Source organism: Bubalus kerabau, chromosome 4 (assembly GCF_029407905.1).
Source record: "Bubalus kerabau isolate K-KA32 ecotype Philippines breed swamp buffalo chromosome 4, PCC_UOA_SB_1v2, whole genome shotgun sequence".
NCBI classification, from domain to species: domain Eukaryota; kingdom Metazoa; phylum Chordata; class Mammalia; order Artiodactyla; family Bovidae; genus Bubalus; species Bubalus kerabau.
The window spans coordinates 66866751-66894580 of NC_073627.1; the positions used below are offsets into that span (position 1 = coordinate 66866751).

The following is a 27830-nucleotide window of genomic DNA, read 5'->3' on the forward strand; positions in this document are numbered from 1 at the left end:
AGTTCAGTATTTAACATGAATTATAGGCAAGAAACTCCATGTCTATCAGAAAACCAAAATCAAAATATGTATGTGATTTCACTACCTTACAAATAATCTTCAACCCCAGGGTATGTTTTATTATCAGAAAGGAGATTTAATTTGTTAAATACTTCCATTATATCAGAAGTTAGAAAATGTAGACACAAATCCAAAGACACGTGAGAAAATACTGTTTAAACACTCATACTTAATAGTTCCAGTTCAACTTCATTTCTATAGGTAAGATATTAAAAAACTGTACTTCTTATATTTTAATTAATACTATTAGAAATAAGACCACTTATTTAATGTCCTCAGATAATGGCTTAGCTTTGGCAAGCAATTCTTTTTGTTTTGAACATTAAGTAAGATAACTGATCAAAAAGGTTTTATTGCCCACATTGACAAACAATACAGGCTTACAAATGCAGAGTACAGCAACCATAAAAAAGATTGAAATTCTGCCATGTGCAGCTACATAGATGGATTAAGACAATATAATGCTTAGTGAAATAAGTCAGAGAGAGAAAGATTAATACTGTATGATATCATTATATGTGGAATCCAAAAAATAATACCAATGAATCTATATACAAAATAGAAACAGACTCACAGACATGGAAAACAAACATGTATAAACCAAAAGGGAGACGGATGGGGAGGGACAAATTAGGAGTATGGGATTAATTATTATTAATTATAATAATTATATAACTATTGTAATAATTATATAGTTATCAATATAGTGATAAATTTTATCAATCATTAACAATTATTATTATTATTCATTTTGTATTCTGCACAAAATAAATAACCAAAAAGAACCTACTGTCTAGCACAGGAACAATTCCCAGTATCTTGTAATAACCTATAATGGAATCTAACCTGCAAATTAAAAAAATGAATCACTAGGCTATGCACCTGAAGCTAATACAGTATTATAAATCAACTCTACCCCAAAAATATAATAAAAAATAAATACAGAGTCCAGTGCACTATGCCTGTAACATTTTTTAAGTGATTAAGGTGAATGGTAAGCAATGCTCTCTATTAACATACAGTCCAAACGGAACAGGTATGCTAACAACCTTTGAGAAAGTAATCAGGCCAATGCTGTGATGCTCACCTACATGAACCTCACTAAGGTGATCCACACTGCTCCGGGCTTTATCTTCAGAAAGTTCATTTTGTTGAATGGTGATCCTATCTTCCAATCTGCCATAAATAGATACACCAGTTACAAAAACAAAATTTACCTGCAATAGAGATACTCTCAAACACAGACAAGTAGAGCACAGGTCACTAGTGTCCTGTGATCCCACTTCCAAATATTCTTCTCACTTACAGTTACAGTGGCCCTCACAAGCACATCCTATCCTTCAGCCGTTCAAACCTCCACCAGTCAGGCTCATTCACGACACCAGCCTCAACATTCTCACCACAATGGTTCCCAGAGTGAAGCCCCTAGATGCCAGTAACACATGGGAACCTGTCTGAAATGCAAATTCTCAGGCCTTGCCCTAGCCCTGTGTGTCAGGAGCTTTGAGGGATACAGCTGAGCAAGCTGTATCCCTTTACAACAAAATGTATCCCACTATAGCAAAATGTTGTAATGATTAAGAACTACCACTTTAATCAAAATGCCTCATAATAGCAGAAAACAGAACACGATTATAACATACTGCTGCTGCTGCTGCTGCTAAGTCACTTCAGTCATGTCCGACTCTGTGTGACCCCATAAATGGCAGCCCACCAGGCTCCCCCATCCCTGGGATTCTCCAGGCAAGAACACTGGAGTGGGCTGCCACTTCCTTCTCTAATACGTAAAAGTACCATGTAATATCTTGCAACTATTTAAAAGACGAAGTACAGATCTGTATAATCGGATATGCATCAACGGTCAAGGTATATTATTAAGTAAGTAAAATAATTTTCAGACCAAATGATATAAAATGGTGTTAGATTTAAAACAATGCTGCTCAGCACAGTAAAATAAAAAGAAGAGTTTGTACACAAATGTTTTAACTCTTAAAGGAAGTGAACTGATTTATGTAAAGAATTCACAATTTTTCTCTCAATAAATGTTGGGAACTAAATTCATGTACTATTTGTTAACAAAATTATAAAGACGAGAAGAGTATATTCCAAAGGTACCAGTAATTTATTTCTGGGCTTTTGGTTATAGTTCAGTTCAGTTGCTAAGGCATGTTCGACTCTTTGTAACCCCATGGACTGCAGCACATCAGGCTTGCCTGTCCTTCAGCATCTCCCAGAGTTTGCTCAAACTCATGTCCACTGAGTTGATGATGCCATCCAAACATCTCATCCTCTGTCACCTGCTTCTACTCCTGCCCTCAAACTTTCCCAGCATCAGGGTCTTTTCCAATGAGTTAGTTCTTTGCATCAGGTGGCCAAAATATTGGAGTTTCAGCTTCAGCATCAGTCCTTCCAATGAATATTCAGGACTGATTTCTTTTAGGATTGACTGGGTTGGTCTCCTTGCAGTCCAAGGGACTCTCAAGATCTCCATCACCACAGTTCAAAAGCATCAATTCTTCAGCACTCAGCTTTCTTTATGGTCCAACTCTCACATACATACATGACTACTGGAAAAACAAGTTTTGACTAAGCAGAACTTTGTTGGCAAAGCAATGTCTCTGCTTTTTAATATGCTGTCTAGGTTGGTCATAGCTTTGCTTCAAAGGAGCAAGTGTCTTTTAATTTCATGGCTGCAGTCACTATCTGCAGTGATTTTGGAGCCAAGTCCCTCACTGTTTCCATTGTTTCCCCATCTATTTGCCATGAAGTGGTGGGACCAGATGCCAAGATCTTAGTTTTCTGAATGTTGAGTTTTAAGCCAGCCTTTTCACTCTCCTCTTTCCCTTTCCTCAAGAGGCTCTTTAGTTCCTCTTCACTTTCTGCCATAAGGGTGGTGTCATCTGCATATCTGAGGTTATTGATATTTTTCCTGGAAAACTTGATTCCAGCTTGTGCTTCATCCAGCCCAGCATTGTGCATGATGTACTATGCATAAGTTAAATAAGCAGGGTGACAATATACAGCCTTGACGTACTCCTTTCCCAATTTTGAACCAGTCCGTTGTTCTATGTCCAGTTCTAACTGTTGCTTCTTTACCTGCATATAGATTTCTCAAGAGGCAGATCAGGTGGTCTGGTATTCCCATCTCTTTAAGAATTTTCCATAGTTTGTTGTGATCCACAGAGTCAAAGGCTCTGGCGTACAGCAGAAGTAGATGCTTTTCTGGAATTCTCTTGCTTTTGCTATGATCCAACAGATGTTGACAATTTGATCTCTGGTTCCTCTGCCTTTTCTAAATCCAGTTGAAGTTCTCAGTTCACGTACTGTTGAAGCCTTGCTTGGAGAATTTTCAGCTTTACTTTGCTAGCGTGTAAAATGAGTGCAATTCCGTGGTAGTTTGAACATTCTTTGGCATTGCCTTTCTTTGGGATTGGAATGAAAACTCACCTTCTCCAGTCCTGTGGCCACTGCTGAGCTTTCCAGATGTGCTGGCATATTGACTGCGGCACTTTAACAGCACCATCTTTTAGGTTTTGAAATAGCTCAGCTGGTATTCCGTCACCTTCACTAGCTTTGTTCGCAGTGATGCTTTCTAAGGCCCACTTGACTTCGCATTCCAGGATGTTTGGCTCTAGGTGAGTGATAACACCATGTGGTTATCTGGATCATTAAGATCTTTTTTGTACAGTTCTGTGTATTCTTGCCACCTCTTCTTAATATCTTCTGCTTCTTTTAGGTCCATACCACTTCTGTCCTTTACTCTGTCCATCTTTGCATGAAATGTTCCCTTGGTATTTCAAATTTTCTTTAAGAGATTTCTAGCCTTTTCCATTTTATTGTTTTCCTCTATTTTTTTTGCATTCATCACTTAGAAAGGCTTTCTTCTCTCTCCTTGCTTTTCTTTGTAACTCTGCATTTAGATGGGTATATCTGTCCTTTTCTCCTTTTCCTTTTGCTTTTCTTCTTTTCTCAGCTATTTGTAAGGTCTCCTCAGACAGCCATTTTGCCTTTTGCATTTCTTTTTCTTGGGGATGGCTTTTCTTTTTTTGATTATAAGGCAATTTTAATTTTGCTAGTACTTTTTCTGCTGCTGAGTCACTTCAGTTCAGTCGCTCAGTTGTGTCCGACTCTTTGTGACCCCATGAATCACAGCATGCCAGGCCTCTCTGTCCTTCACCAACTCCCGGAGTTCACTCATACTCATGTCCATCAAGTTGGTGATGCCATCCAGCCATCTCATCCTCTGTCGTCCCCTTCTCCTCCCAACTCTTTGGAACCCCATGGACTGTAGCCTGCAAGACTCCTCTATTCATGGGATTTTCCAGGCAAGAATACTGGAATAGGTTGCTATTTCCTCCTCCAGGAGATCTTCCCAATCCAGAGATCAAATCCACATCTTTTATGTCTCTTGCATTGGCAGGCTGGTTCTTTACTACTAGCACCACCTGGGAAGTCCCATAAATGTGAACTCATTTAGTTCATTTCAAATTTAAATAATTTTTTACTTTTGCAGTTTTAAATTTTAAGTAACTCTAATTTTTATTTTAAAAAGTTATTTATTTTTAATCATACAAGTAATATATTTTTTCATTCAAAATGTAATGCTTGATTCCTCAGAAAGGGAAACATAAAATACCATTTGCTACAGCAATTCCACTCTGGATATATACTCAAAAGAACTCAATACAGATGTGCAAAGACTTGTACACAATGTTTACAGAAGCACCATTCAAAACAGGCAAAAGGCAGAAACTACCCTGGAAATGACCACCATCATCTGCTGAATGCTATCAACTGCACAATGTATAAAAATATAGGCTATAGTCATATAAGGAATATTATTCATGAAAAGGAATGAAGAACTGATACATCCTACAACACAGACAAGCCCTGAAAGCAGTATGCTAAGTGAAAGAAGGCAGATACAAAAAGCCACATACTGTGATTCTATAGGAAATGTCCAGAATAGGCCAATCCATGAAGACAGATCAGTGGTGGCAGGAGCTGGGGAGGTGAACATGAAGAGTGGGTGCTTATAGGTACAAGGGTTCCACTGGGGTCGAGGAAAATGTACTGGAACCATAGAGTATAAAATTGTACACTTCGAAATTATTAAAATGATAAAATTTATATAAATAAATATATTTATATATTTATCTCAATGAAAAAATTTTTTCCTTTTAGGATTTCCTCAAACAATGAAAATCCAAGTTGCTTTTACTATTATCAGTTTTATATACATCTTATTAAACTTTTCCCCTAAATTTATATACATTTATATATGCTGAGAAGGCAACGGTACCCCACTCCAGTACTCTTGCCTGGAAAATCCCATGGATGGAGGAGCCTGGTGGGCTACAGTCCATGGGGTCACTACAAGTCAGACAGGACTGGGCAACTTCACTTTCACTTTTCACTTTCATGCGTTGGAGAAGGAAATGGCAACCCACTCCAGTGTTCTTGCCTGGAGAATCCCAGGGATGGCAGAGCCTGGTGGACTGCCGTCTATGGGACGGCATAGAGTCGCACAGTGTCGGACACAACTGAAGTGACTTAGCAGCATATATGCACTTAAGAACATTTTATAGGATTATCACAGTATTGTTCTAATATATGGAAATGCTTTTTATTCAATATCATCAAATACTCTGGACATATTTCCGTATTTATACAAGGAGTTCCATTTAATTTCAGTGCTGCATACTACCCATTACACAGTATACTTTGTTGTTGTGACTTTGTTAAGTCATGTTCAACTCTTTGTGACCCCACGTACTGCAGCACACCAGGCTTGCGTGTCCTTCAGCATCTCCCAGAGTTTGCTCAAACTCATGTCCACTGAGTTGGTGATGCCATCCAAACATCTCATCCTCTGTCACCCCCTTCTCCTCCTGCCCTCAATCTTACTCAGCATCAGGGTCTTTTCCAATGAGTCGGCTCTTTGCATCAGGTGGCCAGTGTATTGGAGTTTCAGCATCAGTCCTTCCAATGAATATTTAGGATTGAGTTCCTTTAGGATTGACTAATTTGATCTCCTTGCAGTCCAAGGGACTCTCAAAAGTTTTCTCCAGCACCACAGTTCAAAAACATCAATTCTTCAGCACTCATCTTTCTTTATGGTCGAACTCTCACAACTGAACATGACTACTGGAAAAACCACAGCTTTGTCTAGATAGACCTTTGTCAGCAAAGTGATGTTTCTGTTGTTTAATATGCTATCTAGGTTTGCCACAGCTTTTCTTCCATGGCACAAGTGTCTTTTAATTTCATGGCTGCAGTCACCATCTACAGTAATTCTGAAGCCCAAGAAAATAAAATCTGTCACTGTTTCCATTTTTTCCCCATCTTTACCACGATGGATGCCATGATCTTAGCTTTCTGAATGCTAAGTTTTAAGCCAGCTTTTTCCCTCTCCTCTTTTACTTTCATCAAGAAGCTCTTCAGTTCCTCTTCACTTTCTTCCATTAGAGTGACATCATATGCATATCTGAGTTTTCTGTTTCGCCCAGAAATCTTGATTCCAGCTTGTGATTCATCCAACCTGGCATCTGGCATGATGTACTCTGCATATAAGTTAAATAAGCAGGGGGACAATATACAGCCTTGATGTACTCCTTCCAATTTTGAACCAGTCCATTGTTCCATGTCTGGCTCTAACTGTTGCTTTTTGTTCTGCAAACAGTTTTCTCAAGAGACAGGTAAGGTGATTTGGTATTCCCATCTCTTTAAGAATTTTCCACCATTTGCTGTGATAAACTGTCAAAGGCTTTAGCATTGTCAATGAAGCAGAAGTAGATTTTTTTTTTAATTCCCTTGCTTTTTCTATGATCCAACAGATGCTAGCAATTTGATCTCTGATTCCTCTGCCTTTTCTAAATCCAATTTGTACATCTGGAAGTTCTTGGTTCATGTACTGTTAAAGCCTAGCTTGAAGGATTTTGAGCATTACCTTGCTAGCTTGTGAAATGAGTGTAATTGTACAGTAGTTTGAACATTCTTTGGCATTACCTTTCTTTGAGATTGGAATGAAAACTGACCTTTTCCAGTCTTGCGGCCACTGCTGAGTTTTCCAAATTTGCTGGCATATTGAGTACAGCACTTTAACAGCATCATCTTTTAGGACCTGAAGTAGCTCAGCAGGACACTTAGAACAGTGTTTTGAGCCACTTCCTTATTCCTGATCAGACTATTTCAAATGATTTCCTGTGACTCTCCTGAAATAAACATTCTTGCACATGCTTCTCTGTATCCACGTCCAAGTCCGGCCCACCTCCTGTTTTCACAGATAAAGTTGCACTGGAGCAGCCACACTCACCTGTTTATGTGTTACCTATGGTTGCTTTTGCAGATCAAAGGCAGCACCGGACAGCCACATCACAGAGCATATGGTCAACAGGGCCAAAAAAGTTCACTATCTGGCCCTTTACAGAAAACATCTGACAACCCTTGTTATGAGCAGAGCAAAGGAATGAACTTCCAATTATTATTTTAAGAAGGAAGGTAACAAGAACACCAAAATATGACAGTGATTTCCCCAGACAAAAGGGAACTATAAGAGGATTCTCCCAAGTACTAATACAAAAATCCTGAAATTGTCATATTGAGTGAAGTAAGTCAGACTGAGAAAGACAAATATATGATATTGCTTCTATGTGGAATTCAAAAAAAAAAAAAAGGTACAAATTAACTTATTTATAAAACAGAAATAAAGACACAATTGTAGAAAACAAACTTATGGTTACCAGGGGATACAGGAGGGGGATAAATTGGAAGACTGGGATTGACATATACACACTACTATATACAAAATAGATAATACTCTGTAATGGCCTATATGCGCACAGAATCTGAAAAAGAGTGGATATATGTATATTTGATTCACTCTGCTGTACAGCTGAAACTAATACAACATTGTAAATCAACTATACTCCAATAAAAATTAATTTTAAAAATTAATGGCAAAAAAAAAATCACAAAATGAAGTATTAGCAAACAGAAGTACATTAAAATTAGCAAACAGAAGACCAAGCAGAGTTTACTAAGGTATGCAGGATAGTTCAATATTAGGTAACCTATTAATTTATTATGCTGATAGATAAGGGAAAACAATTACATGAATGGTTCCACTGATGCCAAAAAGTCATTTGATATAATACATTCCAGACTTTTTAGCCAGTAAAATGAGCAGACACTGCTTGAGCTAGAAATTATAGTCATGCCTAATGATAGTTAACATTAGAAACATTTCACTGAAGTTAAGAACAAGAGGGAACCCTATTTCCAATATTTAACTGTATAAAATGTACTAAGTGATGCAACTGGAGAGAAAGAAATGAGTGTGAAAAAAACTGGAAAGACAGAAAGCCATCATTATTTTCATATGATTGTGCATATGAAACATACAAAAGATTCAACTGAAAGTCTCCATGAACAATAGTAGGATCCCAATAAGAGAGTGGTAACAAAACCAACACAAAGAAGGTGTAAGCTTTCATATATACCATCTTATAGTTATCATTAATAAAATAATCACAAGATGATATAGCCAGGAATAAGCTTACCAATAACAGTGCAGAGCTTACATGAAAGCTTGAATTGGGTGGGAAGGGCAGGTGACTATATTTATATACATGCAAAGTAACCTCACTAAAGGTTATCCACTGTAGCATCATCTGTCATAGCAACTAGTATAGGAGACTAATTAGAGCTATGGTATATCCATATATTGGAACACGACATAGCCTTAAAGTAGCAAAAAAGAGGAAGCCCTCTGTGTATTAATATGAAAAAATTCCCCAATTACTGACATAAAATGGTGGAAAAAACTCTGTGCCTTATAATGACAACTATATTTAAAAGTGAAGGTGAAAGGTGCTCAATCGTGACTGACTCTTTGTGACCCTATGGACTGTAACCCTCCAGGCTTCTCTGTCCATGGAATTCTCAGGCAAGAATACTGGAGTGGGTAGCCTTTCTCTTCTCCAGGGGATTTTCTCAACCCAAGGGATCAAACACAGGTCTCTCGCATTGCAGGTGGATCTTTACCATCTGAGCCACAAGGGAAGTCCATTTAAAAGTGAGGGAGGCTATATCTTCGCTTTTGCTTCTGTATATATTAATCATGTTTGAAAAGAGGACAGAGTGGGAATTTGCTGGGTGGGGACAAAAGTGGGAAACAGACCTTTTACTGTATATTTTTATATACTTGCTGATTTCTGAACCTCATGAATGTGATACTTATTCCCAAATTAACTATTTTCGTAATTGATTTAATGTAATATAGTGTTACTCCAGTATTTCCATGAAAGGCATGACATGAAGGGAGCAGGTGTGAAATGCAAGGGAAGAGGTGACGTACTCAACCTCCTCTGCTCCTTCTCTCTCAGTGACCCACATGTCGAGAACGGGTTGGGGCAAACCACCATCTCTGTCTGCTCCACTTGGCTCCTGCAGCACTTCTGCCTCCAAGTCATCAGGCTCTGCCAGGCAAAAACAGGGCAAGAAACAGGTCTCAAAGCAAAATCCACTTAGAGAAAACAGAATAAATCTCTTATAAATGATCATACCTCGTTTCAGGCTAATGTAGTAATTGCAACAAAAACTCAGTAGTTTATCTATAGATCCTTAATCTTACTGTCTTTACACTCTAGTTGTTTCTGAAATAACAGACTTCTCCTTTTGCATTTTCACTGCAATAAAAATACCCAGAAGAAATATAGTGTACTCTGTATTTTTCATTATCATCGAAAAGTTTTTCTTCATTAACATTTCAGTAATATACAAATTGCTTTCTAGATGACATAAAAACTTATAGAATTAACACTATCTATGGCCAGAAATATGGACAGAAAGTAGAATATAATACGATTGATTAGTAACTGATGGGAAAGTTCAATGATCAAAAAAAAAAAAACAAAAAAACCCTCTTACCTGGACTTTCACAGTGAAAAGGCAAATATAACTAGGATGCTAAACCTATTTTCCTAAACCCTCAAATAATTAATAACCAGGGAACTATCTCTGTTCTCTGGCAGTGGCTCATTTTTCACCTGGGTGATATTTCCTGAAAGTTAACAGCAATGAGAAGAGAGTTTCTCTCTTCGTTTGTTAATTTCTCTTTTTCCTGTCCAATTATCCAAATTATCGATACTTTCTTGTTTCAGCCACCATGGCCATTCCTTTTTTTCCTTCTCTATTTTAAAAGTTTCTAATTAGTTCTCCTGTTTTAGAGAGATGATTGGTATTATACCAATCCTTAAAATTTTTATCTTTTATTCAAATGATTTTTTGGTCACCCTTACAAGTAAGTACTTGGAGGAGGGGTGTCCTGCTCAAAATTTTTTAAACGAGTAACTGTTCTCTGGCACCTTAAGCCACATCAATGTGACTCATTCCACAAACTAGATTTGTGACTGTACTGCCCACAAAGGCAACGATATTTACTACATGGCTCTTGCAGAAAAAGTGTCCCAGCTCTAATAGGCTATACAGTCACTATTATTAAATATACACCTAACAGGTTCTTTTTTTTTTTTTTTTTTAAGAAAAGACATAAGATACCAATTAACTAAGATTCTAATGAACAAGACTATTTCTCAAGACTACAAGGTCACACATGTGGCAGATGTCCAGCCTTCCTCTCATCCAGAGGGGGCTCTGTTGTCCCAAGTCCTTCAGTCTGGATCAGCAGTGTGATTGCCTGGACCTGTGGGGTACAGCTGGAGTCCTGAAGGCCTGGCCACATCCAGCCTTTTAAGAAAATCAGCAGTTTCCACTTTGGAATCTGGAAGCTTAAACCACCAAGAAAGCAGTTTAAGGACCCTGGAGAGACAACATGGCAAGGCCCTGAGACTTAAAGCACAGGAGTGGGACCCAGCAGCGCAGGCCCAGCTGAGCCAAGATGCCAGGTGTGGAGTGACAGCATCTCCCACCCAAGTAAGCACAGCTGATGGCTCAAAATCACTGAGCGATACCAGCTGATGCCATGAGGAGGAGAAGGAATGTCCCAGTTCCTAATCCACAGCTTAGTTCAGTTCAGTCACTCAGTCGTGTCTGACTCTTTGCAACCCCATGAATCGCAGCACGCCAGGCCTCCCTGTCCATCACCATCTCCCGGAGTTCACTCAAACTCACGTCCATCGAGTCGGTGATGCCATCCAGCCATCTCATCTTCCATCGTCCCCTTCTCCCAATCCCTCCCAGCATCAGTCTTTTCCAATGAGTCAACTCTTCTCATGAGGTGGCCAAAGTACTGGAGTTTCAGCTTTAGCATCATTCCTTCCAAAGAAATCCCAGGGCTGATCGCCTTCAGCATGGACCGGTTGGATCTCCTTGCAGTCCAAGGGACTCTCAGGAGTCTTCTCCAACACCACAGTTCAGAAGCATCAATTCTTTGGCGCTCAGCTTTCTTCACAGTCCAACTCTCACATCCATACATGACCACAGGAAAAACCACAGCCTTGACTAGACGGACCTTTATTGGCAAAGTAATGTCTCTGCTTTTCAATATGCTATCTAGGTTGGTCATAACTTTCCTTCCCAGGAGTAAGCATCTTTTAATTTCATGGCTGCAGTCACCATCTGCAGTGATTTTGGATCCACAGAGTGTGAGATAAATCAAGACAGTTAAGTCACTAAGTCTGGAAAGCAAACTGCTTTGCAGTGAGAGATAACTGAAACAGAATTTCCTATCTGTAGATAGGGTGTTGACACAACAAAGGTTAGATATGTGCACTAGTTTGGGGACAGGCCAGCATCTGACACGGAAAGGTTTCAAGGAGGCTGTGGTGAGAGCCTGGCCCATGAAAGGCAGTTATTGGAGGCTGGAGGAAAGGGCATTCTTGTGACCTGGTGGCAGAAAGTGGCCCTGTGACATGAAAAAAGATGAAAGAAAATGCACCTAAGAGATTCAGTGACCGAGCTAAGGAGCTATCTGAGTAGACCATTTACAGTGCCAATGAGATTCCTAAGGCAGCCACTTATAAACTACAAGGAGAAAAAGGTGAGTTGAAGAAAGATCAGTTTAGCTCATGAAGAGAACTCAGAAGAGGAAGTTTCTCAAGGGAAAAGATGCCTCCAGATAGACACTAACCTCAGGCAAAGTATGCCTGAGGTCTCAGGGCAAAGACAGGTCAAAAACAGAAGGCCGTAAGACCTTCTGCTGGGGCACTGAGGATTTAAAGGTCTGTCTTTCTGACTCTTGCTGTTGGACAAGAAGATTGCTGAGCATCTCAATTGCCTTCCTCACAGAAACTGCAGGCAGACAGGGCACAGTCTCAAAAAAAAAAAAAAAAAAAAAACCCAAACCAAAAACCCCAGTGGTTTTTCACTAAATGTTAATAACATTCATACACAATTCACAAAATCATTAATACTTGCAGAAGCACTCCCCAGCATGATTGAAAGGAAAGATATAGCCCAACAGAAGAGCCTTTGAGGGTACCAATGTTTGGTGGGAGGGAAGCAGGCCGGCCAAGCTACTCCTGGTGGGATCCCATTTCTATGTACCCACAATCTTGTACCTTCCCTATTTTTGACAAGGAGTCTCACATCCTCTTCATCACTGTTAGATTTATGAGTGAAAAAGCAAGTGAAAAGAACTCTTTAGGTCTTCAGATTGAAAGTAAATGTATTCAAAGAACTGCACCCAAAGAACCTCATTTAAACACAGACTTGACCTTGAGGACAACATCTGAGCCAATGTCATAATAAGATGTGGCTATGAACAGTCAGTGTATTCTGCATGTGAGGGGATGTAAATAAGTTTGGTAAAAGGGCAGACATTAACATTAAAGATGGCTACAAAAACAAAGACTCTTGACAGTCCATTGGACTGAAAGGAGATCAAACCAGTCAACCCTAAAGGAAATCAACCCTGAATCATCACTGGAAGGACTGATGCTGAAGCTCCAATACTTTCGCCAGCTGGTATGAAGAGCCGACTCACTGGAAAAGACCGTGACGCTGGGAAAGACTGAAGACAGGAGAAGGGGACAACAGAAGATGAGACAGTATCACTGACTCAACTGACAGAAGTTTGAGCAAACTCTGGGAGATGGTGAAGGACAGTGAAGCCTGGCGTGCTGCAGTCCGTGGAGTCGCAAAGAGTTGGATACGACTAAATGACTCAACAACAACAATAACAAAATATTTAACCCTTTTACCCTTGAGAGGTGTCTGTTTCCCCTCCCTCTGAATCCAGGCTTGTTTGTAACTACTTTGACCAATGAAGTACAGCAGAAGCAGCCCTGTGCCAGTTCGGAGACTAGCTTCTACGAGTATAAGCAGCTTCTGCCTGTGTACCTGTGAGCCATGGAAGACATCGGACCACCCTGCTGGACAGAGTACAGAGAAAGGCCTGGAGGCTGTATGAAGAGGAAGGGGCAGGCCTCACCGTCTTTCAGCTGTACCAGTCAGGACACCAGTTAAGCCCTCTTGGACCCATGAGACCAGGTCATCACAGAGATGACAGCACATGCACTAGAAAAGCACGGGAGTGAGCCAGGGTTTAACTCAATTCCCAACACACAAAATGAGGAGACAGAGTAAAATTGGCTGTTGTTCTAAAACTGGAGACAGAGTAAAATGGATGTTGTTCTAACACTACGTTTTGGGGTGATTTGCAATGTGGTGATTAAAAAAAGACCCGGTACTGGAAAAATAGTGAACCTAATGTGAGATGAATCACCCAAACATAAACAAATATTTTGAAGGTTTGTTTATAAGGAAGACAATGAAGTATTATTAAACCAAATAAATCTTTTGCCCCATGAAAACATACCCTCCAAATCTCCTTCTGGTTTCAATGCTGTCTGTGGAGATGCTTCACTAATGTTCGGACTGTTTGTCTCAACAGAAGAATCAAGAGTAGCTGGTGGGTTCATTTCAAGTGGAATACATTTTACTTTTTCTTCTTCAATAATTAAGGATTTGAAATTCTCGCTTTCAGGAGAAATCTCTGAAACAACAAAAATGAAAAATCATGCTATGTTCTCACACTGACTTGACTTTTATCTGCAATAGCATTTAGAACAAAGTTCACTCTCACAGCAGGTAACTACTAGTTAAGTTCTGTTATATACTAGAAATTAATAAATGATTAAGGCACATGATAGTCAAATTAAATTTAAATTCAAAGGCATTTTTGTTATAAAGATACTGTTTTTCAGGTTTTTCAGATCAGTTAGAAAAATGTTTGACTTTACTTAAAAATCACAGCTCTCATTCAGTTTAAAAGTATTTTGAACTTAAGACATTTCAGCATCAAAGCTATGTATGACACAACAGTGTACGAACCTTTTTGAAGGACTGACACTTAGTTTAATGACTAATTTACTGTGTTTGGGTGTTTATGGTGTTCTCCACTTGAGAAACCAGTGATACTCTTTCCTGAGTACCTAGTTCTCTGTACATTCTCCTCTAAGCTCTGTACCTCATCTGTAATTACTGATGACAAGCAGAGCTATGAAGATGTATCAAACTGTACAACTGAATAAGATATTTTTCTAAAATTATGGTGTCATACACAGATGATATGACTGATCATCAAAACTCTTCTATTCACTGGGACTGGGTCTACATTATGCCTGTGGATAGACATTTTAATGATTATGAACTATACAAATTTCTTAAAATAAAATTTATTTCTTAAAATAAAATCTGCAAATATACAGAATTAAGTCATATCATTCATATGTATGTAGTTCTGTAATAATACTGTCAAATTAATAAAAATATTTCACCTTTGTTGTATGAATGTAATTTTATTTTTCAAAACCACTCATATATGGTTTTGTTGAGTGATTACATATGTATGCATAGGAATACTTTGTTCAAATGTATTTCAGATTTTCAATGATCATAAACAAACCTTAACTTTGTATAAAAACCCTTTATATAATATAAAATGTATAATATTATATATAATATTCAGAATACAATTATTTTGGTAAGTTAGTTTGCATTTTTAATGTCTCAGTTGCAGCATTTAGTTATTTGAAACATACTGAAGCTTGACAATAGTTACAAAATAATACAGTTACTTGATAATAAAGCTACAAATACCAAGTGGTGAAAAAATTTAAAAATAAAAATAAATTTCTAAGGTGGTTAACATGGTTTATTTGCCTCTTCCTTTGGGTGAAACTTTTACATCTATACAGAAATGTCAGAATTACATACACACATACATATATGTGTATATATATACATCAGAGTGCTATCTTTAAAATTATGAACTCAAGTTTTTGTGTGTTTTTGTGGCAAATGCTCAGAAACTTTCCATCCTTTTCACTGCTGTCTGGAGAGCATGGATTTGCCCGAACAGCTCACTGCAATGATTGGAAGACACCCAAGTCAGCCACATCCACTCCTTGGAGATGCTGCTCTCCAGTTCACTGTTGGGAACCCCCACCCGGGTTCTGTCTTAGCTAACCTGTGAGAGTTATGTCTACACCTTGAACAAGCCTCCTGGATCTGGGCTGGTCAATTCATCCCCATGATGCTTTCTTCCCCCCACCTCAGTCACTCCATGCTCACATCTTAGAGATCCTGTCAATAAACACAGCTCCTCAGAATGTTCAAAGTTAACTGTCCCACCTCCTAACCCCTAACATCCTGTGTTCCCACTCATCACCCTCTGCTACCCCACCCAAACCCGACCAGGACTCACAACCCACTGATCCTACCACAGATACTCTCCTCACCTTCCCCATTAAAATTTATCCAAGAGTCCATCATTAAAAACATTCTCCTCCAAAGGTCCTCAACCCACTATATTTCCAGCAAACAATTCCATCTTCTGTCTGCCATGTCTGAACACACGTGACTGAAGTAGGTGGGGAAAAGCAGAGAGCCTTGCTCACTGTCTCAGCTTAGTTCATCATCACCACTAAAGTCAGGCGGGCCCTCTTTGCTGCCCACAGTCCATCTGTAACGCTGGACCAGCAGGAGCTGCCTGGTTCAGTTAACCCACTTAGGGAACAAAGTTGTGAACAGGTATCTGTGAGCTGTTTTACCTTACTTCTTCCTAGTCAACGAGAACAAAATTACAGTGTAGCTCATGCTTTGGAACATTTTCCCTTCACCAAGCCTCATCAACAGTCTGACAGTGGCAGAGGTCACACCTGTGATCTGTTCAGTCTGACTCTTCTGCTATAAAAAAGTATCTATTAAAACCAGGAACAAGCACCACGAGGACTGAAGACTGGTCTAGAGGCTTTCAAATGCAATGAGAAGAAAAAGAAATGATCAAATAAATACTGGACAAAAAAACTATTTCCAACTATTGATGATATAATCTACACATGTAACCTACCAAAGGAAAACCAACGTAATGGAAAAATAAGCAACACACTTGACTAGGCACTTCAAAAAAAGATTGTATACATCTTACTAAGAAATTTTTAGATAACACACCAAAGCATGAGCAACAGAAGAGAAAAAAAAAGAAAAACAAAAAGCGAGACTACATCAGAGTAAAAAGCTTCTGCACAGCAAAGGAAAAACCAATAAAATAAAAAGGGAATCTACAGAATAATAAAAATTATTTGTATACTATATATGTGATAAGAGTTTAACATAAAATATTTAAGGAACTCATACAACTCAACAGCAAAAAAAACTGGCATATTAAATTTTTTTACCATTATTAATTCATGATAGCAATTTTTAAGTGGGCAAAGAATAATTAACAAGGACCTACTGTATAGCACAGGGAGCTCTATCAATATTCTGTAAAGATCTATATGGGAAAGGAATCTAGAAAAGAGTGGTTTTCTGTATATATATATAACTGAAGCACTTTGCTGTACACCTGAAACTTCCACAACACTGTAAATTTATACTTCAATAAAAATTAAATTTGTTTTAAAAAGTAAAGGAACTGAATAGACATTTCTCCAAAGACATACAAATGGCCAACAGATATATAAAGAGGAGCTCAATATCACTAATAATCAGGGAAATGCAAATCAAAATCACAATGAGAGATCATTTCATTCTTGTTACCATAGCTATTATTAAAAAAAAGGAGAAAAGGAGAGACGACAAATACTGGTGGGGATGTGAAGAAATGGGAACCCTTGTGCACTGTTAGCGGGAATGTAAACTGGTGTGGCCCCTCTGGAGAACACTACTGAGGTTCTTCAAACATGAAAATAGAACTATACAGCAATTCCATTTCCGAGTATTTCTTGAAAGAAAATTAAATCTGAGTCTTGAAGGGAAATCTGCACTCCTACATTCACTGGAGAACTATTCACAGTAGCCAAGACATGGAAAGAAACTGAGTGTACACGAACGAATGGATAAAGAAAATGGGGTATGTGTGTATATATACAGATACACACACACACAATGGAATAGTATTCACCCGTAAGAATGAAGGAAATCCATGGAAGATATTATTCTAAATGTTACAAATAAGTCAGACACAAAAAGATAAATACTGTATGATATATATAAATGGAATCTAAAAAGCCGAACTCACAGAAACTGGAACAGTGGTTGCCAGGGCCTCAGAGGTAGGAGAAACAGGGAGATGTCTCTAAGGGGTACAAGCCTTCAGCTGTTTAAATTTATGTTTATGCATAAATTTCTAGAGCTCTAACACACAGCATGGTTAATTACAGTTACCACTAAATGTACAGCTGCTAAGAGAGTAAATCTGAAGTGTTCAGGCATCACATACACAAAATGGTAACTAAGTATGTTTTTAACATTACTTCTAATATAAAAAAAAAAATAGCTTCTCTGCTCACCACTTCTAATAGATGTGTTTTCCAGTAGTTCTGTCTGAAGTTGTAGTTCAGCTTCTCCAAGTATCCTCAGAACAGAATCTGTAGGACTTTTCCCCCAGACTTTTCTTGGAGATCCACTAGGATCTAATTTAATAACCTCTCCCACTGTATGTTCTAAAATAAAAAGATATAAAAAATTTCAGTGATAGAATCTAATAACAACATTGCATTAAAGGCAGATTCTAGTTTTAGGAAATATAAAAATGGAAAAAATGTAAGTTATGTTTCTATAACATTTTTACTTGAGAAAAAAAATTTTAAACTAAGAATAATTTGGGATAGTACAAAAATAGATAAAATATGTTAATATTTTGTTTCTATAAATTGCAGAGAATAGAAAAAAAATCCTAAGACAAACATGCATATGGATTAAAAGTAGAGAAAAGTACTCTAAGAAAATTTGTTTTACCTTCTTTAATCTAAGTAAGCAACTGACACTTCCTATTTGACAATAAATAATTTGGGGTTAACCTTTTGAATAAAATTTTGCAAAGCAAAACAGAGAAAATCACCTACTGAAGTTTGAGTCTTCAGAACATTTGGTAATAATTAATACATGAAGCATATAGGTACCCAGCAGTAATAGACAGGATATACTCTCAAATATTATGGGGTATGTAAGTGATACCAACTTTCAACGGTGACCAAATACATGATACATATTTTTGTGTACCTGTCCATGAAAGTAAATACCTGCAATTTATCAGACAATATTTGGTTTTGTTTAGGCAAAATGATTACCAGTAAGAAACGATTTTTAAAAGGATGGTTAAAAAGATCAAACAACACTGAAGAGACCCATAACTTACCCACATGGTATCTGATAGAGGTGACAAAGCAGCTGAATGGGGTTGAGGGGCTGAGAAGTCAGGTGAAGGGGGTGAGGGATGGAAGGTGGGGACCAGGGTTGTACACAGACAACACTGTGAAGAGCTCTGCTACATGGAGGAATTCAGAAATGGGGTGAGGAAAGAAACAAGGCCACCATGCAAATGACTTAAGAAAAGAGGGGAGGAGGGCCGTGAAATAAAGTGGCTAGACTCCAGTGACACGAAGTGAGCGGTGAGGAGGCAGACAGGACAAAGCAAGTGGCATGAAAACCACAGGGAGCCTGGCTCAGGCATGGGAAAGGACACTGGATTTTCATGCTCCCTGAAACCAAGGTCAATCAGATACCGAGAAGCATGGCAGGCTGTACTTTGACTCTCAGGCTCTTTTCTGTAAGGTTCCACCAGGGGGCACTGCATCCCTCCCTTGCCCTCACAGCTCAGTTACCAGAAGGTGCTCCTCCCTCACCTTTTACTCACTCCTTAATCCCCAGATTCTACTTCTGCCCCCTGACTTCTAGCGACACTGCTTTCACCAAGGTCACAAGGCCTCCTCTGACAAACACCGTGCAGATTTTCTAGCCCTCATCTTGCCCTCCTCTCTTCCCTTTAAATTCATATCGCACTCTCAATTTTCCTTCCCTCATACATCCTCATTTGCTTTTCAAAGTTATTCCTCTGACACACTCGTAGACTTCCCATGAAGCCCTTACAAGCCTGTGTGTGTGTGTGTCTGTGTGAGACAGTAGGACTCAATACATAACTGCCTGCTGTGGAGTCTGTGAACTTTGCTTCAGGGTATTAAAAAGAAGGAATTCTACCAAAATGGCCCATCAAAAAAACCACAAAAAACAGCACTCAGGCGGTGATCAGATCAGCCGCCTAAAAGGCGAACCCCCACCAGCATGTGTCTCGTCAGCTCCCTGCTGCACTCCAGGGCCGGGACAACGTGAGACAAGGGCAGGGGCTCAGGAATCCTCGCTGAGCAAAGGGATGGCCTATGAGACTCTCCACAGGCCTGCTCAATACCGCCCCGACCTTCCCAGATTCTGCCCAAGTGCACTCTTCTGATTCTCACCAAGAATTACTCCTGGTAACAGGTGACTCTAAGGTGGGAGGAAGGGCTGGAGTAACACAGGTTACATGCGTGCCATTCGTTCTTGCTCTCACATCACAGATCGTTGGGAAAAATCCTCTCGTGGGATTTCCCTGCTGGCACAGTGGATAAGAATCCATCTGCCAATGTAGGAGACATGGGTCTCCTGGAAGATTCCCCATGTCTCGGAACAATTAAACCTGTGTGCCACAACTACTGAGCCTGCACTCTAGAGCCCGTGTACTGCAACTGCCTGTAAGCCTGTGCACCCAGAGTCTGTGCTCCACAAGAGAAGCCACTGCACTGAGAAGCCTGCACACCACACCAAGAGAGCAGCCTCTGCTTGCTGCAACTAGAGAAAGCAAAGCAACAAAGATCCAGTGCAATCAAAAATAAATAAAATGTTTAAAAAGAGAAAGCTTAAAAGAGTGTTAAAAAAAAAAAAAGGTGAAAGCCCTCCCATGTTGAAGCGAATGGTTTTCTCCATGTCTCACTTATTACAGAACCCCCTCCAGGCTCTCAGCCCCTTTACGAGGGGCTTCCTCAGTGTCCGACCACATGGGGGCGGGGGCGGATCAGACGGCACCTGGGCACACTCATACGTACTTTCTGTCACAGAGAAGGAAGCGTCCAGGGCCAGTTCGTCCACGGGAAGCACAAGCTGGCCTCCTGTCTCCCATTTTTTTCGATCCGATGAAACTGACTTTTCTTTTTCCAGCTCTTTGGCATCTTCATGAACAGTTACTGTACCCATTTCAGGACGACTCTGCCTTCCCTTTTCATCTTCTTTAACTTTAAGATTTTGATTTAATCTACGTAGTATTTCTCGTTTACTCTGAAACAGTTAAAATGTTGTATTTTAATAGTATATGATTAAGTGGACTGATTGACAGGAAATTTGAAAACTGTACCTACTGAAACAGCACTGTTACTCTTCTGCATTTCTTCTGAGGTTTCTTGGGCATCAGTTAGACTTCGGTCCTTTAAACACAGAGAGTAAGAAATAATGTTATTTTAAAGCATACCTTAAAATTTTTGATATTTTTACTTTTTGTTTTTCATTAGCATTCCATGCTCCTTGTTTTTTTATTCCTGTAAAATGTTAACATAGCTTCCTTCATTATCAGCAATGAGAAATAATTACTTATTATCATCTAATAGCTGTGATATATGCTAGAATGGCCAATTCTCAATTATTGTCACATTTCTGGGTTACTAGATCAGATATCTAACTATATCCCCTTCCTCTTATTTAACTATATCCCCTTCCACTTTGGCACCTGATTTTTGATAAATATAAATTTATGGCAGAAATTTTTTTAAAATTAATTTTTATACTCAATTAGAATTAGGGATGTTTTGACAGATGAATAATCAAGAGAGTGTGTGTTGTTTGTAAGCTATCTTTATGTTTCAGGTACATATATTGCTATTAAGCCATTCAGTTCAGTTCAGTTCAGTCGCTCAGTCGTGTCCGACTCTTTGCGACCCCATGAATCGCAGCACGCCAGGCTTCCCTGTCCATCACCAACTCCCGGAGTTATTAAACATAATTGAGAACTGGCTTTTCTCCCTAAGCAAAGAGTAACAGTAAAGAGTCCTATGTACTTCGTGCTAATGCTAAAATAAATTTTGTTTTCTGATTAGTATAATCAAAGTAATTAGACCAACTAATATATGAAATACATAAAAAAAGAGAAATTAGTAGTTACAGAAACCATGAAATCAAAGGTACCTGGAAGACTCAGGGTAAGGAAAAGCAATTCTCAAAGTTTTAAGGAAGTGATATTTACCAAGAAAACCCATAAAGGAAAAGCATTTGGTTACATGGATTACCTCAAATTTTATTAAATAGTGGTCAGTTTCAGAGTTATACCTGTAAATCAGACAAAGAGCATTTTACCCAGTGAAATGGCAGGAATTAGCAGTCGCTACAACCAGAGAGGTGAGCAGCCACATGGGGTGAGACTGGGACCGGGCAGGGCCCACACATGGCATCTGAGGGGTGGAGTGAAGAGTGCAGCACACAGTCGTTACCAGAGAGGAGAGGAGATGAACCCTGCCTGAGCAACAGTGCTTTCCTACAGGAAGTTCTTGAGAGTTAACCAAGACTGGTACTTCCTACATAATCTTATTTCCAAGATAAACACAGAGGCTTCAGAAAATTGGTGTGCCAATAATATCAGTGCTGTCTGCCAAAACTGAATGAAATCAACAAATAATAGGCACAGACTTCAACAACCAGGAAAGGAAAGAATCAGGTTAATGTGTAACACGACTCAGGAGACTGTTCCTCGGCCTGCTGAGTTCCAGGCTAGAATCCCACATCAGGAGTCCCTTTCCCTCAACCTCAGAATAGAGTGCTTCACATTTCATCGCGATGGATACCCGATATGTACTTCCAAGTTTAAACTTTTTACCTGCCCACAGTTCTTTGTTTTACACTCCATATGGCATGATAGAGATTCAAAAGTAGAAACTTAAAGAAATAACTGATTAATTAAGTGCAATTATGCTGAGTCCTCTAACATTTGCTATACCAAGAAATGAACTTCTGCTAATTTTGAGTGCCAGGGAATAAAAGTGTTTTTTTTGCATTATTTTTCACACATTTCTATATGTTCAAGAGTCTTTTAGAGTATTAGGGAATCATTTTAATATATTTTTATCTATCAGGTGGTCTTATATGTGAAACCTAAGAGCAGTGAGGCTCCAATACTCAAGAGTAAACCATACATGAAAATCTTCAGAATTTTTTCCCTAGAAAAACCTAATCAGACATTAGGAATTAAGGTAATTTAATTAAATTTAGTCCCTTTAGTATTCTTTGACTTTGAGGAATTCTAAATCATAGAAAGCTTACCATACACACTTCCTTCAAAGCCGAAGTCACGGAAATAACAGGTCTCATCGGCTGCTTTGATGGAGAACCCCCCATTTCCTGCTGCCCTGAAGGCGGAGACACATCAGAGTTCTTTATTCCCTTGGCCACCAACTGTAATTAGAATGTAAGCACATTGGCAAATTTACATTTGCATGAAGAGACAAAGTGGTGTATATATATAAGATCACTGCCTATACACTCTAACTGCAAGAAGTTTTTTCATTCCTCAACTTTCGTTGTGCAAGGCAATGTACTAGGTGCTGGGGAAATACCAGTGAATAGACAGACACGTCTCTGGCTTCACATACACAGCCATGTGTCCCATGGGGCTAAATAACTCCTTTCCACTGCATTAACAATGTTTTACAAATTGCCTTCTAAAAGATCAAACATTAGTGCTCTAATTTCAACCCTTACAAAATCTGGCAAAAACAAAAAAAGCTTACTTACTAATCTTATATTTCAAAAAGGATGCTTCTGCAAATTCTAAAGTTTGGCACAATCTTAACGTGAACATCAGTTACCCATCATGAGAGCCCTGATTATAAAATGTCAACATAAATAAGAAAGGAAGATGTGAAAACTACAGGTAATAAGATTTACTTCACTGAAAATACCATTTGTTATTTTCACATGTTTTTGCTTTTATCTTGCCATGGAGACTCTGTAAACAATGTGAAATCATGTTCTGAACTTTCAGTAAGTATAAGGAAATGGCATTTCTCAGTCTGCTCACAGGAACACGGCAGCAAGTCACTCCCAACTTCTATCTCTTCTTGAAACAAGTAAACAAGAATTTCTGATGAGAAAGTATCAATATCAATATTTCAAACTAGTATTTACTGAGCATGTTCTAAGCATAAGATAGTAATCCAATTCTAGCATTTAGTTCTCTGGTCTTTCATTTTATACCAACAACTATTCTGTTCAAAAGGAGATGGAGACAGTCAACATAAAACTGAAGGAGAAGAACTAAGTTGGAGGAATGATACTACTTGACTTCAAGACTTACTGAAAGCTGAGGTAATCAAGGCAGTGTAATAATAATGAAAACAGATCAACGGAACAGACCAGAGAGCCCAGAAACAGACCTACACAAATACAGTCAACTGCATTTAACAAAGGAGCAAAGACAATTCACTGGAGAAAGCACAGACTGCTTATCAACAAATGATGCTAGAACTACTGGACACCCACAGGAAAACACACAAACAACCTGACACCCCGACAAGTACTCACTCACAACTGATTACAGGCCTAAATGTAAAATTCAAAACTTTATATAAAAACCCCTAGAAGATAACACAGGAGAAAATCCAGATGACCTTGGGTTTGGCAATGACTTTTAGATACAACACCAAAGGCACAATCTATATTAACTTCGACCTTAAGAGAAAACTTAAGTTATAGACAAAAATACTTATTGATAAATGTTATGAGTTAAACAGGGCATGAGAACAAAGACCACCAAATTCAGTCCAGCAGGATCAAGATACTGGAGGGAGAGCTGTTACATTCTTTTCACACTACTCATCTTGGAAAAAAAAATCTTTTCTTTTAATCAACAGAAGGTATTTTAATGAAGAAAATGTTTCACACATTATTATTAAAAATCTACTCCGTGTTACATTAAAATCTATATGGCTGCCACATATGTGGCTAATGACTAGTACAGACAGAGTCTCTGAAGATATCTGATCCATGGTCTAAGAAAGTCACTGGCATCTAATAAGAAGGATCCCGAGCAGCCTCCAGGAAATGCTTACACTTTATGATCAAACATCTACTTGTCTCTCCCCAGGTCAACTAAACAGACATAAAGAACCTGAGATAACAAGTAAAGAAAGGCAAATGAAATCTAAACCAAATAACGAAAACAAACAGAACATCCTCCTAACTCTCATAATTACTTTAAAACAAAACTAACTCAGTTATTAAAAAATTAAGGGTAATTCAGAGTAACTACTGAGATGTGGCAACACCACTATAAGCCAAGCAATACATTTATTAATACAGGAGAACTTGAGCCTTCTGTGTAAACATCATGGATATATTATTTTTAGATAGAAATGTTAATGCTATTCAACATTAACCAGACTGTAAGATAGAAGACCATCGTGTATTTTTTAATTTGTGAAAGAAGAAAACATTAGATTGAGTCTGTAATTCAGAAAGATGATTGACATAAAAAAAAACATAAAAATTAACTAAGTTAAGAAGAAAAGTTTCATAGAAGAAAAAACGTAAAACTTCAAAACAAATATAACCCAATTTGTTACAAATTGATTACCTGGCTAATTTTAGAATATCTACTTCATTCTAACAAGCTTTGTAAAAATTCAATCAGTTTTTTTTTTTTTAATGTGCAAAAGGAATAAAACACTGATCTGAAAGTTTCATAAGTGAGGGTTAGGAAACAAGCTGCTTTGAAGTTTTTTCCGTTAGCTATTTTATCACCAGGTTAATACAGTCAAAAGACTTTTCTATATTGTTTATATCTTCACAAAAGGTTTTTAATTATCACTGTAAAACTGTTTCCATTTTATCTGTCAATTACACTCGTTGCTGAAAAATTAACAGTGACACCTAATGACAAAACTCAAAATTTCACCAAATACTGAGGCCAGATTTATAAATATATGAAATTGTCAACTTAACTACTATTGGAAGTATAGATAAATACAAATGCTATTTTATCTCACCTCACATCAAACACCAAAATAACTTCCACATAGATCATCATCCTTAAATGATGAAAGAGACAGAGACGCAGGAAAATGAATGAGAATAAAAACACAGAATCACAGGGTTGTGGCTGGCACAGCTCCCTTGAGAGCTGGGAGGGTGGCAAAGGCAGGGTCCTCACAGGGGCCTTGGCTTACATGCTCCTCCCACACCTTCTTCTCTCTCTCATATGCCTCCTTCCGCTTGCGCTCAAGCTGCTCCTTCAGGACGGCTGCACGGGCACTTGCCTGGGCCTGGAAAGGAGGACAATCCACAAAATTAACGCCAGAAAGAAAGGCATGGGGTTTGCCTTTCTTTCCTGGTCTAAAAAGTATTTCCATATATGCTTACATACAAACACACATTAATCTTTTTTGGTTAGAGTTGTGTGTAAGTGTATATGTATACAGGCTTCCTAGGTGGCTCAGTTATAAAGGAATCATTGTATATGCAGGAGAGTTGGGTTTGATCCCTGGGCCAGGAAGATTCCCCTGGAAAAGGAAATGGCAACCCATTCCAGTATTCTTGCTTAGAGAATCCCATGGACAGAGGAGCCTGGAGGGGCCACAGTCCATGCGGTGACAAAGAGTCAGACACGACTGGGTGACTACACAACAACAACAGTACATGTGAATGCATGTCTATGTGAGACTGTGGCTGAGAGTATGTGTGTGTGTGTGTTGGTGGGGGGGGTGCCCCTCCAGAATACAAATAGGCTGCAAACCCAGCACCTAAATCAGGTGTCAAAACACAGCAGCTGCTCAATAAGTATCTCTGGAGTGAAAATAAATGAATGTACATTCAAAAGGAAATAAACACGGAAAAGTTTTAAAACATGATTATGCACACACTTGTCTTCACAGAAATGGCTTTTCATTTTCACGGTTGCCATTTTCTCTTTTTAAGATTACTTGTGTGATAGTTTCATGTATTTATGCCATGCTTTCATCAAATTGTTCTCCATAAATAAGATATAAAGAGAGAAATGCTACTTTTCAGAAACAAAGCGAGGACAAAGAAAAATTAAGGCAAAAGAATAAGGTGATTTAACGATGAAAGACTTAAGAACATAATTTTCTATTGGGTTCCCTTTTCTCTAAGAAAACCCCTATCACCTTCCAGTACATACCTTCAGGGCTTCCACTTTTTTACGCCTCACATCGGCTTCCTCACTTCCTTCTTGATCTTCAGAGCTGTCAGTTTCCTTCTACAAAATAAGTAGTGAGCACAGCAGCACTTAGGATAGAACCTCAAATTCACTGCAGAGTTTATATGAATAAATAAACATCTAAAAATGAAAAATGGTAACTTATTCAGAGCTACAACCAAACTCTCCAGAACCATCAACTCCTATGGACACTGGGAAAAACAGATAAAAAGAGAGTGATATAAAATGTCCCCTTTTATATGATATAAATACAATTTTCTGTATTCCTATATAGTTTTTTTGGTCTTTGACTTTCACTGTCTTCATGAGATTTTATCTTGTGTTAGTGGCACAGCATTTTTAATCTCAATATATGATAATGTCATTCAAGTACTTTTTGAAAAATAGATTTTCAACCTGCCTTTTCACCACGAAGCTTGGCTCTAATTTGTTGGCGTTCATTGAAATTCTGCAATCTTATTTGTCTTAGTCTTGCCAAATAAACCTACAAACAGAAAAAAAAGGCAACATTTCAATTAAAAAAAAAATTACCAATATTTTTATTGCTAAAATGTTTTTAATTTAAAGAAAAGTGTTAATGGGAATATAAGAAATAAAATTTTGAGATCTGGTTAATGGAAATGTAATATTAGCTTTCAAGTGTTTAATTTAGATCAATTTATTTATGAAAAGAAATACATTACAGTGACAAAAATTTTTAATTTTATTTAAAGAAATTGAAATCAGAATACGGAAAAGCAGTTATGGAGCAAAATCATAACACAGTATGTCAGCCAAGATATATTATTAATAGGTCCCTACAGACCTACAAATCCTCCAATCACCGTGAAGAACGTAAACCATGCAGGAAAGGAAGGCAATCAACTCAAAGTGACGGTGCCAGGCAGCGAGCATGCGGGAGGCGTACCTCTTCCTCTTTGTTTCTTGGCTTCCCTCCTCGTGAAGAGCTGGGCCTGCCTCCATAGAGAGCTGCCAGGTTGTGCAGGATGCCCTGTGCGTCACGTAATGTACTAAGTTTAAAGAATGACTATAGCTACAGCAGCATCTTACCTAGGAACAGCCTGGGGCCACTATTTTTGCTGGCAAGTACTGATCACATCTAGGTGATTAGCTGATAAACTGGAAACAGACCCTGGCATTTTCCTTGATCAATTTAACCAATGCATTCATGGAACAGAAAAAAGCAATTAAATCCCAAACTTAGTCAATATTAATAGAGACCAGCTACACTTTTATTAGCCACTTAAGTCAACAGAGTTTTAAAAACTGCTTT

At 38.4% G+C, this 27830-nt stretch overlaps 1 protein-coding gene across 8 annotated transcripts in view; it reads right to left on the reverse strand.

Annotated features, from left to right (window-relative positions):
* The window catches only part of NEK1 (NIMA related kinase 1), a 130891-nt gene that overhangs the window by 18244 nt on the left and 84817 nt on the right, over positions 1-27830 (reverse strand). For 7 of the 8 annotated variants that reach the window (XR_008713277.1, XM_055577630.1, XM_055577627.1 and 4 more), the window contains 11 exons: positions 27465-27548; positions 26958-27041; positions 26519-26596; positions 25548-25643; positions 22645-22776; positions 20697-20762; positions 20388-20616; positions 17820-17972; positions 13841-14017; positions 9419-9539; positions 1148-1236 (listed from right to left, as the gene is read on the reverse strand). Coding sequence is in view for 7 of the 8 variants with exons in the window: in XM_055577630.1 (XP_055433605.1) it covers positions 1148-1236; positions 9419-9539; positions 13841-14017; positions 17820-17972; positions 20388-20616; positions 20697-20762; positions 22645-22776; positions 25548-25643; positions 26519-26596; positions 26958-27041; positions 27465-27548 (1309 nt within the window). In the remaining variant the exon portion in view is untranslated. The remainder of the gene's footprint in view (positions 1-1147; positions 1237-9418; positions 9540-13840; positions 14018-17819; positions 17973-20387; positions 20617-20696; positions 20763-22644; positions 22777-25547; positions 25644-26518; positions 26597-26957; positions 27042-27464; positions 27549-27830) is intronic. The other variant, XM_055577628.1, reaches the window with a different exon arrangement.